Consider the following 17,853-nt stretch of genomic DNA (forward strand, 5'->3'; position numbering starts at 1 on the left):
GCAAGGTAGTTTTCTTTCTTCATTTCCACTGTTAGAGATTGATCTTCATCTGGGCCTCTTCTTTTCTCCCTATGATAATGCTTCATTAGGTGTGCAGGTGCTGCTGTAGTTTCACACCTTTAGAACCAGTGTATGCTGCCAGAACCCTGGGAATCACTAAACATGTCTGGTAACTATCCCAGGAAGATAATTAAGATTTATTTTCCACTTTGAGGAGGCTAAATGTGCATTTGACGTGGTTGTAGTGGAAACCTGCCTGTTGAGGCAGCATGATGCCTTGCCATGCACAAAGCTGCAGAAAGCAGGAGAGAGCGCTGGTAAGTATGCAGAAGCGATGATAGGATTTGTTCCACAGCGTGATCTCAGAAGAGCACAAGCCGTCTGTCAAAGCCATCAGAGAGCAGGGAAGGGTAGAAACGTCAGAACCAGCACGTACGGTACCCGTGTTACTGTAGGCCCTTGGGATTAGGAACTGACAGAATTGTGCCATGTACAGATGCATCGTAAGAAACAGTCTCTGCTTTGAAGCACTTACAATCTAAATAGCAAAGACAGGCAAAGGAAACTGTGAAGAGACTTGCCAAAGGTCACCCAGCAAGCCAGTGGCAGAGTTGGGAATAGAATCTAGGTCTCTTGATCTTCATCCAGTGCTCTTGCCACTGGAACACACTGTAATCAATGTGCTGATGCTAGTCAATGTGCATGAGTAGGTGTGAAGGCGCTGTTCAGTCCTAATTCTTCCATGTGCTGGAGCTCTGGAGGCAAAATTGGTTGATGTTTAACTGAAGTCAGGGAAAAGTATGGCACTGTCATACTGACAGTCCTGATTATCAGAGGCTCACAAAAATGCATTGATACCGATGCTGTTTTTTTATCTCATGAATTAGAAATAAAAAAGTAACGCTCCACATTAAAATGCTGCTTGAAAAAAAACAAAAAACAAAAAAAACTTAAGGATTTTCAAGATAAACTTGTTTAGCAGCTGTAATAGAACTGGAGAAAAGCCTGTGATGAATAAAGAAATGTGAACATGCTGGCAGAAAACAGGTATGCCATCTAAAGAGGCCGGCTGCTCTGTTTATCCGCTGGTTTGTTATTAAAATTCATTGCATTGAATCTGGTCCCTGGTTACTGTCCTAGTGAAGCAGCCATGCCGTTAATCAAAATGCTAGTTAAAGGAATTCAGCCCTGTAATATTTTTTATCTTGGATTTGTAACATTTGATTGAAGGGCAGCACTGTATGTTGCCTCAGTTAAAAGTTACAGGAATAGACAGTTTATTTGATTGTGTTAATTTTTACAGATGCAGATTTACTTCTACAATCCTGATGACTTTGACAGTTTTGGAGCAGCAATTTTAGAAAACCGGATAATAGGAGCCATGGCTGTGTTTTTTCAAGTAAGTTGTACAGTGGCTAAAGTACTAAAATCAAAGAGTTCGCCAACTCTTTTTTATTCATTTTATTCATTGAATTGTTTCTTGTTTAATGCATGCATCTGTTTTCTCGGTCACACCTGTCTAAATGAAAGATATTTCATATTGTCTAATGTGTGATTTAAAATGTAAATAAGTGTGTTTAGAAACATAATGAAAATTTTTGCATGAATTATTCTGATTTTATAGCTACTTGACTTGTGCACAGATTGGAGAGCACATTTATCATGGAACTTACTTCGCTGCTGAAGCATGGTGCTCAGGTTCTCAGAATGTTAACAGACTTATATAAAAGTGCTTCTGTTTGTAGAAAATTTTAAACTCAGACATAATTTGCCAGCAGATTAATCAATAACTTCAGTCAATTTTTCTGTAGTAGTCTCTTATTCTGAATTGCCATGGTAACAAGTTCTTGGGCAGATCACGTTTCCAACTGTGTGAATTTATGCATTTCTTTTTTTAAAATGTATTTTCAAGAATATGAATGTTCAGTTAGTTCATTCATTAGTTTGGCACACTTGAGTCCTGCAGTCCTTTATAGAGACTGCTGCGTATGATGGCTGGCAGGTCAAGTCAAATTGGGGTGGTGGTCAGCAGTGTGGGCCTTTTTAGTCTCGTTACAGCAGAAGAGAGCTTTTACTTTTCTGACTGGAGGATAAATTGAGGCAAGTGTGTTGAAGCAACTTTACACCGCTGGGCTGTCACAGAGTAGTATCTAATGAACAATGTGAAACAACTAAAGATAAGAACATAAGAATGGCCATACTGGGTCAGACCAATGGTCTGTCCAGCCCAGTATCCTGTCTTCAAACAGTGGCCAATGCCAGGTGTAATTGTAACACCGACAGACCCCGGTTGTCGGCAGGTGGGATCGAACCTGGGACCTCTGGAACTTAATGTATGAGCCTCTACTGCATGAGCTAAAAGCAAACTGGCTCTTAGCTAAGGATGTAGAGCAGATCTCTCTCTTCTCTCTCTCTTTCTCTCTCTCTCTCCCCCCCCCCCTCCCCCCAGTGCCACTAGAGGGGACAGAACACCACCTCCAGAAGGTGTGTTACTTTTTCAGAAGAACAACAAAGCCATGGTACATCCTGTTTCTCTAGTGAGTTTCAGAGGCATCACACACCTTTGGGAAAGTAGAGGGTTTGTCCTGAAGAGTAGGTTGAGCTTTTTATTACTTTTGTGAAGCTTAATTAAAACTTATGACGTGTGATTGCAAGAAGAGGTGATTCTGTTCAATTGAAAGGAATATGGACACATGGGTAAACGTGTGTCGTCTTCTTTATGTTAGATGGGCAGACCTGACTTCGCTGTCCAACATGAATATAGCTTATCTTCTCCTTTTCTTTGATTTTGACCAGAGTCTATGAAAAAGAGGAGGGTGCAGATCCTCAGCTGGTATAAATTGTCGTACTCTATTGGGTTGACTTCACTGAAACTATGCATGGGGAAAGAGGAGTGGCAGGGTTGGAGCGGGAGATGGGGCCTTGGGGGGAGGGGTAGAGTGAGGTGGGGCCTGGGGCTGAGTGGGGGAGAGCTTGGGGGTCCACGGCAAAATTTTAAATCAAAATGGGGGTTCTCGGCTACTAAAGTTTGAGAACCACTGCTCTAGAGTAGCTCTGATTAGGAAGAGCTGGTTCTAATTGGTGGATGAGGATGGGCTGAGGAGAGCCCCGAAGGCTCCTTTGCCCATTACCCAAGAAGTGGAAAAGGCACAGGAAGTGGTCAAGGGGAAGAGAGAGAGAAACTTTTTTCAGATGTCTCTAAAAATTCACTGTGATTATTTTTTGTATTCCTCCACCTGCCAAAGCAGGTGCCTTAGTCACTGTATGTTCCACTTTACAGGGCTCAGAGGGAGCCATAAAACCCACTAAAAATAATGTAAGGTAGTGCTTTAGTATTGTAAAACATCCTGATTTTAAGGTATCTTGAGCCCAGTTGAGTGCTGTGGCTCCTTGGGGGAAGCAGGGAATCCACATTTTTCAAATTCCTAGCCCTGCAAGGCTTTAATGATGTGACATCTGTATGATGCAGCTGGGTTTCTGTGGTGCAGGAGCCATGAAATCTGATGAACACTCTCCCATATCTCTGATCATTTCCAAAGAAGGGGACTAAGCTAAATCTGGGGCATACTGACCTGATGACAGGCCTGCCTGGTAGCTGCAAAGAAATTTTTTTCTCCTAATTTTTCTGCCTCCAAGTTTGAATTATAAATCAGTTACGTATTAATGATTCACTTTTTGGATCTGTTTGAAGACTATCTTCAGGGTAGCTGTACGAAAGGATGACAAGTCACCTGTGCAAATGTCTAGCTATCTGGGCCCTGATCCTGCAAAGATTTAAAGTTGTGCTGAATTCAGCACAGCTGGAGTAGCCCCATTGATTTCAATGTTAAGCAGGACAGCTGCAATCTTGGCCAACACCTGGGGTTGAACTGGGGCATCTCTAGAGCTGAAAGCATGTGTCTTGAGCTAAAGAGCCATAGTACATAGCTGCCAGCTGGGCCAGACTTTGCAGGATTGGAGGGATAGGGGATAGGGAACTTCCATATTTCAGCGGTTCTGAATAGAAAGAAAAAGCTTCAGATGACCTTTGCAATCTGACTTAAGACAAAATAAACAGGTGTAAAATTAAAATTGATATCCCCGAGGAGAGTAAACAGTTATTAACCTTTGCAAACTGTGATGTGTATCTAAATATGGAACACTCCTGACTCTCTGAAGGCTCCTTCTTTGCTCCAGTGGGCTTCCATTGTGGTTGTAATCTAGCTGCATATTACATGCTGGGGCATATCGCAAAGTGGGAGCTAGTGAATCCTTACTTAGACTAAAAAAAAGAAAAGGTTTCCTTCTCTACTAGTACTAGGTGCTGAATACTTCTCTTAACACAGGGGTTCTCAAACACGGGGTCATGAGGTTATTACATGGGGGGTTGCGAGCTGTCAACCTCCACCCCAAACTCCACTTTCCCTGCAGCATTTATAATGGTGTTAAATATATAAAAGTGTTTTTAATTTATAATGGAGGTCACACTCAGAGACTTGCTATGTGAAAGGGGTCCAGTAAAAAAAAATAAAAATTTGAGAACCGTTGTTTTAAATAACTACTTGTAAGTAGTCACCTTGAAGAATGGTTTTCTGACTTCCGCCCAGAAAATTCCAGGATGTCGCTGTCTGCTTTTTGTGTAATACTTGCCCGTCCTATATTCAGGCCGCCCAGAGGTGGGAGGGCAAGTGGGGCAATTTGCCCCGGGCTCCGCAGGGGCCCCCAAGAGAACGGTTGAGGCTCCCGGCCCGACCCCGCCCCTCTCCCGGAGCCTCAGCACATCCAGGAGCTTCCCTGAACAGCTGCAGTGTGTCTCCGGCGGGGCCTGAGCTCCGCCTCGCTCAGAGCCACGTGGTAAGGGGGCGGGGCTGCGAGCTCCAGCGGGGCCTGAGCTCCGCCCTGCTCAGAGCCGCAAGGTAAGGGGGCGGGGCTGCGAGCTCAGGCCCCGCTGGAGATCGCAGACCCGCCCCCTTACCACGAGGCTCTGAGAGGGGTGGAGCTCAGGCCCCACCGGAGGCAAGCTGCACCGCTGTTCAGGGACGCTCCTGGATGCGACGCGCTGAGGCTGCGGGTAATAGGGGGAGCCGGGGGTAAGATTCCGGGGCCAGGGGGGTTGGATAAGGGGCAGGGAGTCCCGGGGACAGGGAGGGGGAAGAGGTTGGGGGGGCAGACAGGGAATGGGGGGGTTGGATTGTGGGCGTTCCGGGGATCTGTCAGGACTCAGCGGCGGGGTGGAGAGAGGTTGGGGCAGTCAGGGAACAGGGAGTAGGGGTGGGGTCCCGAGGTGGTGGTGGGGTCTCTGGGGGATGATGAGGGGGCAAGGAGCAGGATGGGTCAGGGATTCTGAGGGGGGCGGGCAGTTGGGGGGCAGGAAGTGGGTGGGGGTCAGATAGGAGGCAGGGCCAGGCTGTTTGGGAGGCACAGCCTTCCCTACCCTAAAGCTCATTCAGCAGTTTGAGGCTTGCAGAAGAGCCAAGCTGTGAGCTTTTCCATTAGGGCTCCCATCCCTTTCACTTCTCAATGCCAAATTATAGTCTATATTTCATTTCAGTGCCATAGGGCAATTCGTGTCAGGGGAGGGTAGCTTCATTTAAAATTAGCCACTGGGGGAGGGATCACATGAGAAGAGCAATATCCTACACCACCCACCTCCTTCCCAACCCTACCAAGGGAGACCCCCTCCCCTGCATTCCCTGAGGCTTCAGAGGGGTTAATTCAGTGGTTCTCAAACTTTTGTCCTGGTGACCCTTTCACATAGCAAACCTCTGAGTGCAACACCCTCCACCCCTTTATAAATTGAAAACACTTTTTTTTATATATTTAACACTATTATAAATGCTGGAGGCAAAGCGGGGTTTGAGGTGGAGGCTGACAGCTCGCGACCCCCAGTAATAATCTCGTGACCCCCTTGAGGGGTCCCAACCCTCAATTTGAGAACCCCTGGGTTAATTTAATTTTAGCACCCTGTATCCATTCACATGCATGTGCTATTTTGAGCATTTCAGTTTTCACAACCTAGGCTCATCCCAGGTGCTGGAACAAGCTCAAATGCTCAGTTCGTGGAGTATGTACATAGTCTATACTAAAGACAAATCCACAGTAACCGTCTCCAGTTTGTGAGGGACCCCTGGGAGCCAGTCTCTAGGAAACAGATAAATGCATGGAGATTAAGTCCATTAATGGCTATTATGGGAAAGGAATGGTGTCCCTAGCCTCTGTTTGTCAGAGGGTGGAGATGGATGGCAGGAGAGAGATCACTTGATCATTACCTGTTAGGTTTACTTCCTCTGGGGCACTTGGCATTGGCCATTGTTGGTAGACAGGATACTGGGCTGGATGGACCTTTGGTTTGACCCAGTATGGCTGTTCTTATGTTCTAAGCTAAATGAACCCAAAGTTATGGAGACAGATATGAGTCAAGGAAGCCAGCAGAGTATCAGAAACCTGGAAAAATCTCTGACTGGATGGGCTCAGGCGTTTGGTCACAAGCTGAGGTGGTTCAAAAGTTTTGGATTTTTTTTAAGCAGAATATTTTTTTATTGTTTCTTTAAACAATCAAACGCAGCAAGCAGCAAATATTTGACCACACACTTCTGAAACCCCAAACCATATTCAGGTTTTGGCAGACTAATTTCAGCTCTTCAATTAAAAAAAAACACAACAAATTTTGAAGGAAAGCAGACATTGTCCGTGATTTTTTTTCTGCTTTTTAAAAACCCCTAGTTTTTAATCCAAAAAAAGTTTTGACGGAAAATATTTGTTCAACCCTTTTAATGAGCTTTAGTGCCTTTTAGCACTAGCTGATGCTGAGAACCGGTGATACCTTGTAAAGAAGTTTTCTTAAAACTGGGTTTGTGCCGAGATGCGGAAGGTTTATTTTTCCCAGGGCCGCCTGTGGCGGGGAAGCAAGTGGGGCAATTTGCCTGGGCCCTGCAGGGGTCCTCACGAGAATATAGTATTGCAATTTTTTTTATGGAAGGGGGCCCCGAAATTGCTTTGCCCCAGGCCCCCTGAATCCTCTGGGCAGCCCTGGCGATATTAGACTCATTGTTTCCAGTCCTTTAGACGCTTGGGTTTTGTCTAGTAAATAGAGCCTTCTCTCTCCACCACCTAGGAATATGTTTCCAAGTGTTGGATTAATTATGGGACAAAGCTTGTTTTTTAAGTACAAAAAGAAAATTAAATAGTGCCTATTTTGCTACATAAATATTGTATTGTGTAATGGATTTGCTAGGGTTTGCCATTAAATGAAGGCTTGAATTATTCCTGCGGTTTTAATGCAGTGTTAGACTGGATTTGTGTGTATGCCACACCGAATTTATGGTCTGGCAGGTGTTTTGTGCTTGACTGATATTCACAAATGTTCCTTCTAAATTCAGGTTCCCCAGTAAGTGAATATTATACTGAGCTATATAATTATTGGTGAAACATTAAATAATTAAGAACCCTTCTTTTCCTCCTTTTTAATAATTTAACCTAGACCATATAAGAATTTTCCTTGTTGAATTCATTATGTTTCAAGGGCACTTTCCAAGTATAGCACATTGGATCCGAACTTGACTAAATTGAAGCAATTACAACTTGGTTGTAATGAGTGCTGATGAAGTCTGTATCTTTCTCATTGCTTTCAGAGACTTTATCTCAAGCCTTATGATTATTATTATTATTATTTTAAATGTTGTCAGGGTAGTTGACCTCATGAGTGAATAAAATTACAAGGTTAAGTTGAATGAGAAATTCTTGCAGGTGCAAGCAGCATACATTCATAGGTGTTAATCTGAGTTTGGTTTTGAGTGTGGTTATACTCCTGAAAAATGATTCTCTGAAAATAATACCATGGGGAATTCCATGTTGATTGTTTCTCAAGGACTCCATATCAGATGTTCTCAGTTTGCAAGTAAAGCAGTGTTTTTTCTGACTGCCAGACTGCGATCTCAAACTGGGATCTGAAAGCCAATATTGTGCATTTGATTTGAAATTCCCCCCATGCAGAGGGCCAGCATGAGGCCTGTGTGCAATTTAAGTCTGACTTAAGCCATGATCAGCCTTGATCAGATTTCACCCTGGCAGCTTGTTGGAGATGCACAAGGCAGGAAAGAATCCAGCTTACTCTCCCACAGATGAGTTGGCTCTGTGCTCCTAATAGAAGTCAAAACTCATTTTTGTCATTAAAAATTAGCAGATTAATCTCCTTGGATGCATAGGGAGCAAACAGACGTATATATATTCTTTCATAGTACAAAACACCAAAAGTGTCATCACAGTGCACAGTAAACACAACACATGGGAAGAATTGGCCAGCAATCTCCCTCCACGATTCGCTGTCTTCACACAGCCTTGAGAAGTGCCCCATACTGCATCCCAGCCAGCCAGTCTCATTGTCACATTCATGGCAGGTGCCCCCGCTTTGGCAATCTTCCTCTGCTCCCATGTTCGACAAACTCAAGTATGCTTTGTCTGATTGTCTTGAAAATATCAGGTATCTCTCCACTTATGTGGTACATTTGGGCAGTTGCCTCCTCGTTAGTCATATAGGAGGTAGAGCTAATGCGCATCCATTGCCTGTAGCATTTCAGATTGAAGGCAGAAAGCCTTTGAATCAGGGTGGATAAAAATCAATTATTTTTTTTAAAAATATGTTAAAATCAGATTTTTTTATTTAAATCAGACTTTTTTGATAAAATGCTTTTTGAGGAAAAAACCTATCTAAAGATCGTTTTAATTAGATACGTTATAGCTCAAAGATATCTCATCATGGAATAGGGATTATAAATTCTAATTCTATAGTATGAGACAATATATTCATGTCATGTTTAAGAAAAGATTTGTAAATGAGTTCCAATAGTTCATGGATTAGGGACCCAATCTTACGGGGTTCCAGGGGCTTCTGTATAGATTATTTAAGTTAATCTTTCTATCTGCCCAATGGGAGTCAGTGCTCAGGCCAGAAGATACCATCAGAGATGCTTAGTTTTGCAGTTCTCAAACTGTGGATTTAGGTCTCCAAAGATGACATGCTTGTTAACAGCGGGAAAAAAAAAAAGTTTTAAAATAAATAAATAAATAAATAGAGTTGAGAAATAACGGACCTCATCCCTATTGTCCTTCTGCAAATTTGTGTACACAGAGTCAATCCCTTACCTCTCTCTGAAAGTTCAATGACTAGAAGATTGTTGGGAGCGGAATAGATCTGGACAAGGAGAAGTCTGGAGATAAATGTGAGAAGGGAGGAACAGGCAGTAAAAACAAAAGTGAAACTGTTTGAGCAGCATATTCTGGAAGTCTTGAGGTCTTTCTGAGCATTGCCTTCATTGATTTGAGATCTACCATACCATTCTCTCACTAGAAGGGAAAACCTATAATGGCAGCAGGCCATAAAAGAAGACCCAGTTTGGGTCTCATCTGTCTCTGAGTTGTGAGGAATATGTATTAAGGTTATAATGACCAACAAGAATGCACTTTTATGTAGAAATCCTTGATTAAATCGAGTCTTCCTGACTAGTGATTTAAATCATTTACATCAATTTGATTTAAATCAAATCCACCCTGCTCTGAATGTCCTGATTTCTTAGCATCCATGTCTCGCATATGTATAGCAAGATGCTGAAGACATCGGAGCAGATACAGGGAGGGGGAAAGGTGCCATTGTACACAATTACTGTCCTGACCACAACCTCACTTTAAGCAACATTCAAGAAAAATACTGTATCTATAAGGGAATATGGTAAGTACTTGCATACAAACAACAGTAGATTCAGCTCAGCTCATCAAGGACCGTGTCCATGCTGTGAATGTCTTGGATCATGCACCTGTTTTTGTCTTTCCTTTTCACTGAGTGCTTCCCTTCTCACTGATGCAGGTGCAGTCCCCGTGAGGCAGTATAGCGACAGTGTGAGAAATGGTTTCAAAGTCCCTGCGATGAGGCTGCAGGATTAAGTTCCGTATCGTTTTTGTGTGCATGGCTCGAGCATGACAGGGACACAGCTCTCCGCAGCTGAGTAACACAGGGCAAGACAGGTTGCTCGAAGTGTTTTGGGGTCAGTGCCCCATTTTGTGATGGCCAGTTTTTGGCATACACAATTCGTGGCGTGCGTTCACTTTCTTTTTCAGCTTTTTGATGTGCCCTCTGAATGTCAGTGTTTGGCCTAACCTGGAGGTTTATAAGTGCTCTGGTATTATACCATCCCATGATATGTGGAGCTAAATCTACCCACACACTTTTGGTTAGCAGTGCCAGGTTAGCCAGGAATAAAAGATGACCGCTCTCTCACAGGATACGCAGGTGTGAGGAGAACTCAGATCACACCATCCTAGGCTGGACCTTTCTGTCTCTTCCCTGACCCCAAGTGGTGCCATGAATCCCAGCAGTCAGTCCACCAAGAGGGGAGGTAGATGGCTTTAGAAACTGGTCACCTGTACATTCTGATTATTTTAAAGAGTTATTCAGTAGCTCTTCCAGTAGAATAAGGTAGATGGCAAACTGCTTCTGTTATCTGCCAGGGCTGTGGTGTGTACACCTGGTCAAAATTTTTCACTTGAAATGTTTTTTTCAATTGAAAGGGCTTTTTCATCAAAATGAAAACTTCCGCAGGAAATGTCTATATTCCAAATATCTCTTCAGGGTTTCATTGAAAAATCAAAACCAACCAACTGAAGGTTTTTAGCTGAAAACAGAGAAAAGTTTTGGGCTTGATTGGGAAAAAAAATTCTTTTCGGGGGCGGCTTTCACCTTTTGGGTGAAAACTCAAAACCTTATTAAGAAAAATTTAGATGAAAAGGAAAAGTTTTTCACTTTGTTTGAAGGTTTCTCAAAGGGACAAAAACCACTTCCTGACCAGCTGTAACGGTAGGCCCCGCCATCCTTAGCTGTTGGCATGGAGACTCCTCGATCAAAGTTGAGAGCTCACTCACAGTTCTCCTGTCTGAGTACAGACGTGTTCTCAACCCAGTCTTTTGCACTGGCTCCACTTGTGTCTTTAACAGTGCAGAAAGACGGGCTGTTGGGGGTCTGCTCCCATCTGTCCTCTAGGGCTATGGATAGTAGGGGCCTGTCCTGACCCCAGCAGGACTATTCTGTGCTTCTGTTTTAAATCATCTCTGAAAGGTAACCTGTGAGAACCTGTTATTAATGAGTTAGGTTAGGTGCTGAATTAATCAGATAGCAACTCTAAAAGGGGCATGCAATGGTGATTATAAGCCTAGAACTGGTTGGAGAGGAAGGGGAAGGTATGTTTTAAAACCATTATGTACTGGATGTCCCTTTTACCTTGCTATTTGGGTCATTCAGCATATAACCCTGTAATGATTTCAAAGTGAATTCACTACTAGTAAAAGGTGCTAGATTCCATTTATCTATAGAATGGGCAGGGCACGTGTAGTGGCTGTGCATACTTCCTTCCATGGCTCTGCCAATGCTCCTCACATGTGACAAGCTGAGAGGTGTCTCGAGGTTCCATTGATGTGGTTAAAATCACTGGTCTCTCTGCTGGGACTGCCAATCTGGATGGCATGCAGTGTTGCTGTACCCGTGTTGGTCCCAGGATATTAGAGAGACAAAGTGGGTGAAGCGGTATCCTTTATTGGACCCACTTCTGTTGGCAAGAGAGACAAGCTTTCAGATTTAAAAATTTTATTAAAGCTAATGTTAAAAAATTATATAATACATAGGTTGAGAAAAGAGTGTCTGTACATCTGGGTGCAGTGCTTAGATTATCCAGAAATACAAAGTTCGTTTTTAAGTCATATGATACATACAGCACCTAATCAGCAATAGCCCAATTTTAGGTGAATAGATTTAAGAATGTAGTTTAGATGTTCACATCCAAGTATTCGGGTACATCACTCATGAAAAGTTGTACAGAGATTTGGTTGTGGAAAGCAAAATATAGCAATGAGTGAAGATTGTCCGTCAGTAATTGAGTATTTAGGGTAGACTGTCCATTTAGACAATCCAATCCATGAGGAAAGAATTTCAGTTACTTTCCTGACTGCACTTTTCATTGGCACTCCAGCTTATCCCTCCTGGTATTGCCAATGTCCGGTGATGTGTTCTATGTAGATGTCCCTCGAACAGCTGATGGCGTCCAACACCATGAGTTGCCGCATCAGCCGAGTGTAGTGTTGACTGATTCCGCATTCCTTCAACACTAGCTCGTTACTGGGGCCCCATGCAACCAAGGCACAGATGATCAGCGTATGTGTCTGAACCTGGTAACCCTTAAGGTTTCGGCCAGAGGGGCGTATTTCTCTACCTTTCGAGCTCGGGCATCGTGGAAGACTGGGGTCCTGTTCTCAAAGGGCACTGTGACATTCACCATGATGATATTCCGGTCCTCGTTGGTGATGACGATGTCCGGTCACAGTTGGCAGTTGGGGATGATGGAATTCATGGCAACCTTCCCTATGGGTGGCAGGATGGCTCTGACCAGGGATATTGGATGGTGGTATTTTGCAGCTGCTAGGCTCTGGAATGGGGCTTGAAGCAGAGCTCTTCTTCAGGTCTGGGAAAGATATTCCCAGCTTTACAGCTAAATACAGTTTGGAACAGGTTGTTTAGCATAGGTAGCTAGCACAAATTTTAAGGGATCTTTGAAGTGGAGTAGCCCATTAACACCTCTGTAGTCATAGGACAAAAATAATGTGTTGGATTTACTGTTTATTACAACAAACTGTAATGCACAACTCCCCCTTTTTTGTCCTATGACTGCAGAGGTGTTAACAGGCCACTCTATCTTGAATGGTCCCTTACAATATGTGCTAACTGCTTATGCTAAACAATTTGTTCTGCCTTATTTATCTGTGAAACTCTGAGTACCTTTCCCAGACCTGAAGAAGAGCTCTGTGTGGCTTGAAAACTTCTCTCTCTCTCCAACAGAAGCTGGTCCAATAAAAGATATTACCTCACCAACCTTGTCTCTCTAATCTGGATGGTGATCATTTAAGGGTATGGCTACACTTACAAATCTGCAGCGCTGGTAGTTGCAGCGCTGGTCGTCCAGCTGTGCAGGGCCAGCGCTGGTGTGTGGCCACACTGACAGCTACCAGCGCTGGTGTGTGGCCACATTTGCAGCATTTGCAGCGCTGTTGGGAGTGATGCCTTATGGGCAGCTATCCCAGCGTTCAAGTGGCAGCAACGTGCTTTTCAAAAGAGGGGGGTGGGGTGGGGCGTAGTGTGACAGGGAGCGGGCGAGAGAGAGAGAGAGTGGATTTTTGGAGCCAACACTGTGTGTTTAGCTTCCTGCCTTGAAAAATCAGAACATGTTCCCGATCCCTTACCCTTAACTCTTAACTGCAAACAGCCTGCAGCCAACACGACTCCCTTTCTCCCCTCTGCCCGGTTTCTGTCAAGCAAACACTCACTCCCTGCCTGCCTCATTATCTCATTTGATTGTTCACAGACTGATCACAGCAAACAGGAGCTGTGTTTGTAGATAAGCAGCTCCGGGATCAACGGAGCTACGGAGCTCCGAGTTAACAACAAAACAAAGAGAGGCTGCATAACAAAACAAAGAGAGTAATTTATAAAAGCATTCTGGGATATCTGCTAATACCCTGGAGGCCAATAACAGCGCTGGTGTGTGGCCACACTTGATGACCAGCGCTGCAGCACCAGCGCTGCAATCTTTATTCCCCATGCCGAGCCAGGTGTACGGCCAGCGCTGCAGCCAGGGAGTTGCAGTGCTGGATGTGCCCTGCAGGTGTGGACACTTACTAATTGCAGCGCTGGAAAGCCTCCACCAGCGCTGCAACTCGCAAGTGTAGCCATACCCTTAGTGATGTGCGCACTAGTCTACTACCATGATATGGAGTGAAACCAGGTTGTTTCACATCTGAAATATCCACAACCACCAAATATCTAAAGAATCACATCTCAGGGCATGTCTACACTACAAAATTAAATCAATCTAATTTACGTCGGTATACAGCTGCTAGAGTAGTTACGTCGCTTGTGCACATGGCTACACTTTGATCCTTGTGTCGGCGATGCGCGTCCTCACCAGGAGCACTTGTACCGATTGTATTGTCAGTGTGGGGCATTGTGGGACGGCTTCTGAAAGCCAGTAACAGTTGATGTAAGCAATGCAGTATCTGCACTGACCCGGCGGTGACCTAACTACATTGACTCTATGCCTCTCATGGAGGTGGAGTTATTAAGTTGGCATAGTGGGGGAGTTACATCAGCAGGAATGAAATTTAAGTGTAGACGCTTACATAGTTAGGTCGACATAAGCTGCCTTGTGTTGACCCAACTCTGTAATGTAGACCAGGCCTCAGCCTCTACTAGGTCTCGATTCAGCACAGGCTTAATGTAAAGGCTTAAGTTCAGTGGGTCTATTTATGGGTTAAACCTAATGCTTCACATACTTTGTGGGATCCACGCCCCAGTTACTGCAGTGTCAGCAGGGTGTGACCTGGCAACCAAGAAGTGACAGGTCACAAATCCCCTTAGTAGTCCTTGAGCCAGCCACTCATATTAGTTCATATGAAACATATGTACAAGTCACATTTCAAATGAATAGTTACATGGATTAAACGCATTCAGGCATATTGCGCTGCTCTTTTTTTTTTTAACCGTATCACAATGTAATTCATTGCACACTTCACTACTTGCTTTATTAAAACCAAACTGAAATGTGTTCAAAACAAACATATTGCTTTGCATTTGAAATATTCATCTTCCAAGCATACAGTAGATTCATTATAGTGGAGAGTACTTCAGCCCTTGATTACTGCTGTGAAAGACACAATACTGAATCCCTAAGCACCCGTTAAATATTCGATAGTGCAGAAATTCAGGAGGAGGTAACAGAATTCTTATTTCCACAAGGAGGGTATATAAATCCGTTTTGCCATTTAAAAAGAAAACAACAGTGATTAGTTAATACATCACACATAGCTAAACAATTACAGAAGATCCAATAAAAATATATTTTTAAAACCATTTTTAGAAATGCTTTTCGGCTGTTTAAATATCTGTATAACGGTGAGTCGTGCTGGTATCTCTACAAAAAAATTTAAAGGTATTTTAGACCCCCCAAAGATGCAGCTAGGCACCAAAGGTGGAACTCCCAAGGGGGACTGAGATGCTGCAGTGCTGAGGGTTGCAGGGCCTAACTTTCAGGCACCCTGCGGCCTGGTGGAATTCACAGCCCTGGCAGAGTTACCCTGTACAATGCACAGGGAGAGTCCGGCACCTGAGAATGAGATTCACAAAATCCAGCAAGCTGAACGGGGAGCCACCCAAGCTAGCCAGCAGGATATGCTGAGGAGAGGTGTGTGGCCTACACCTGGCCCTCAAACGGTGTCAGGCAGCTAACTCTGGGCTGGAGGGAGGCGCCTCCTATGAACCCTCTTTGGAGTTGGGTACCTACACCAGGTCAGCTGTTTTTCAAGAAAAACGATGGTGGTTGGTGGTTCTGCCACCCTTATAACTGTTAGCCCAGTAGTTAGAGCATTCACTGAGGCTGTGGGAAACCAAGGTTAAAAATTCCCACCCTGCCTGCTGTGGGACATGGACCTCCCATCTTGCAGGTGAGTGCCCTAACCACTGGGCTATGGGGGATTCTAGGACTGGGCACTCCTGTTGAAGCAGTTCTGCTGTAGGTAAATAATTAAATAATCATTGGGCCAGAGGGCGCATGAGGGCACTCACCTGGGAGGAGAGAGAACCGGGTCCCAGTCCCATTCCTCCAATTAATATGTAAAAGAAGTTCTAAGATCTGTGTTACACAGGAGGTCATACTAGACAGTCACAGTGGTCCCTTCAGGCCATGTGATCTATGAACTTCTAAACAGTTAAAGGATGGGTCATACGAAAAACATAAATAGACAAACAAATCATAGAAGATATACACTGTTAATACAGCTCTGCAGGTGTATTTTTCTAAGAAAGAGCTCATGAGCTACTGCAAGTTACGGTTCAAAGGCGCATCTCTACAGAAGAAAAAATATCTTCTTACCTTTAGAGTACATAGTTGCCTAGAAAATTATTAAAATACATCTGAAAAAGATGATTTCTTACCATACAGAAAGTTTAATCACCAAATCCTGAGATGTGCCTGATATCCTTAACTAGTGTTGGTTTCAGTAGGTGGAAGGCACTGAACAGCTCCCAAGATATGTCTCTGTGACTAAAATTTTCAGACTTGGGTGCCTACAGTTAAACACTAGGGCTGATCCAAAATTTTGAACTGAAAATTTTTTGTTGCAAAAAGTAGGATTTGAATGACATGCACATTTTTATGGAATTTTCCTCAAAATTCCAATCAAAAACATGCTTGTTATCACTTTTGTAGAAATTTTCTGTGGTGGTGGGGAGGCAGTTGGGATCTGACATTTTCCAGCCTTCACTGTTAGGTACCTAAATAAGTATGATAGTAACTTTGGTCTTTCTTAACTTCTGAGTGATGAACATTTGCAACTGTATCTTAATTGAGTGTCTTTGTTTGGGATTGCTAAAATAAGGGCCAGGGGCGGCTCTAGGGTTTTTGCCACCCTAAGCACAGCAGGCAGGCTGCCCTCGGCGGTTTGCCTGCGGAGGGTCCGCTGGTCCCGCGGCTTCGGTGGACCCTTCGCAGGCAAGCCGCCGAGGGCCGCCTGCCTGCCGCCCTCGCAGCGCCAGCAGAGCGCCCCCCGTGGCGTGCTGGGGCCTGGAGCCGTCCCTGATAAGGGCAAGTTTTAGTATTAAAACAAATGTCTACAGTTGTTGTTGTTTGGGGGGTGGGTGGGCGGGGACCCTAAATGCTAAAGCTATATTTTAGCTCCTAAATAGGTGGCCTAATTTTCCAGAGTGCTGAGCAAACAACGCAAACAACAAGGCTTAAATTTAGTTATGAAGCTTCAGATGTTCTTTTGATGTAGTGGAAAATACTGATGCTACAAACACTGCCAGAGTTACTTTGGCCTGACTCCTGAGAGCTCAGAATCTGAGTTTTTTGCGAAGCCCTCTAAAGACTTGATCCCATATACCTCACACAAGCGAAACTCCTGTTCGTCCTCAGAGGAGTGTGGGTTTAGGCTCTCTTGTTCATGTGGTGGTGCATTCCTAGAGATTATCCTTTAGAAGTAGTTCATACTGATCAATTTAGAAAGACTGTGATGAGCATGGTTGGAGTGCAGTGGTGTTCACACGTATGTGTATGAGTGAGGGAGGCAGACTGACAAGACTGCTGACACTGACCATTCTTGGAATCAAAGGCGTCTCTCCGCTTATGCTTGCCTGTGTTCTGCCAAGAGGCATTTGCAATCTCTAGATCATGATGGTTGCATCCTGCTGTGTTGAAACTTTTCTATCCACAGGCAGACTGTTCAGTGCAGAGAGATAATTTACCTTATGTGCACTTATCTTCCATAAGGCCCAAACAATCATTTTACCCTCCTTTCTCCTGCTTTATAAATTGTTTCATGGTATTTTTCAATAGGGCACAGGAGTATGAAACCCAAGACCATGAACAGATGACCTCCAGAATGTAAAACCTTCAATTAAAGCCTGGTTTTAGGATCAGGATTAATAAGAGCATGCTCTATACACAGAGTGACAGAATGTAGTTCTCTCACCTGTGTTTAGCAAAATAGCAGAATGCACAGTCAGTCTTTGGGCTTTATTTTTATTTTTTAATTATTTTTTTTAATTTCAGGTACATCTACATAAATGCAATTTATTCATAATCAGAGAGAGGAATGAATTGTGTGTTTTTCTTTAATTCGCTGTAGATATCTCCTTAGGTTCTAATGTTTGTTAAGGCCTGTGTAGGGATGGTAACTATCACCTTAGACATTAATTTCTCTCTTTCTGGTATGTTAACAGAGAGGGTGGTTTACATTGGTGACTGGTTGTCTAATGACTTTTTGCTATTTCCTGCTTTTAGTGAGACA

At 43.8% G+C, this 17,853-nt stretch overlaps 1 protein-coding gene across 3 annotated transcripts in view; it reads left to right on the top strand.

The window, feature by feature from the left end:
* PTPRG (protein tyrosine phosphatase receptor type G) overlaps nucleotides 1-17,853 on the top strand; it is a 569,213-nt gene that overhangs the window by 367,536 nt on the left and 183,824 nt on the right. For all 3 annotated transcript variants that reach the window (XM_045023221.1, XM_045023224.1, XM_045023223.1), the window contains exon 5: nucleotides 1,304-1,399. In XM_045023221.1, coding sequence (XP_044879156.1) covers nucleotides 1,304-1,399 — 96 coding nt within the window. The remainder of the gene's footprint in view (nucleotides 1-1,303; nucleotides 1,400-17,853) is intronic.

This window comes from Mauremys mutica, chromosome 7 (genome assembly GCF_020497125.1).
Source record: "Mauremys mutica isolate MM-2020 ecotype Southern chromosome 7, ASM2049712v1, whole genome shotgun sequence".
NCBI lineage: Eukaryota > Metazoa > Chordata > Testudines > Geoemydidae > Mauremys > Mauremys mutica.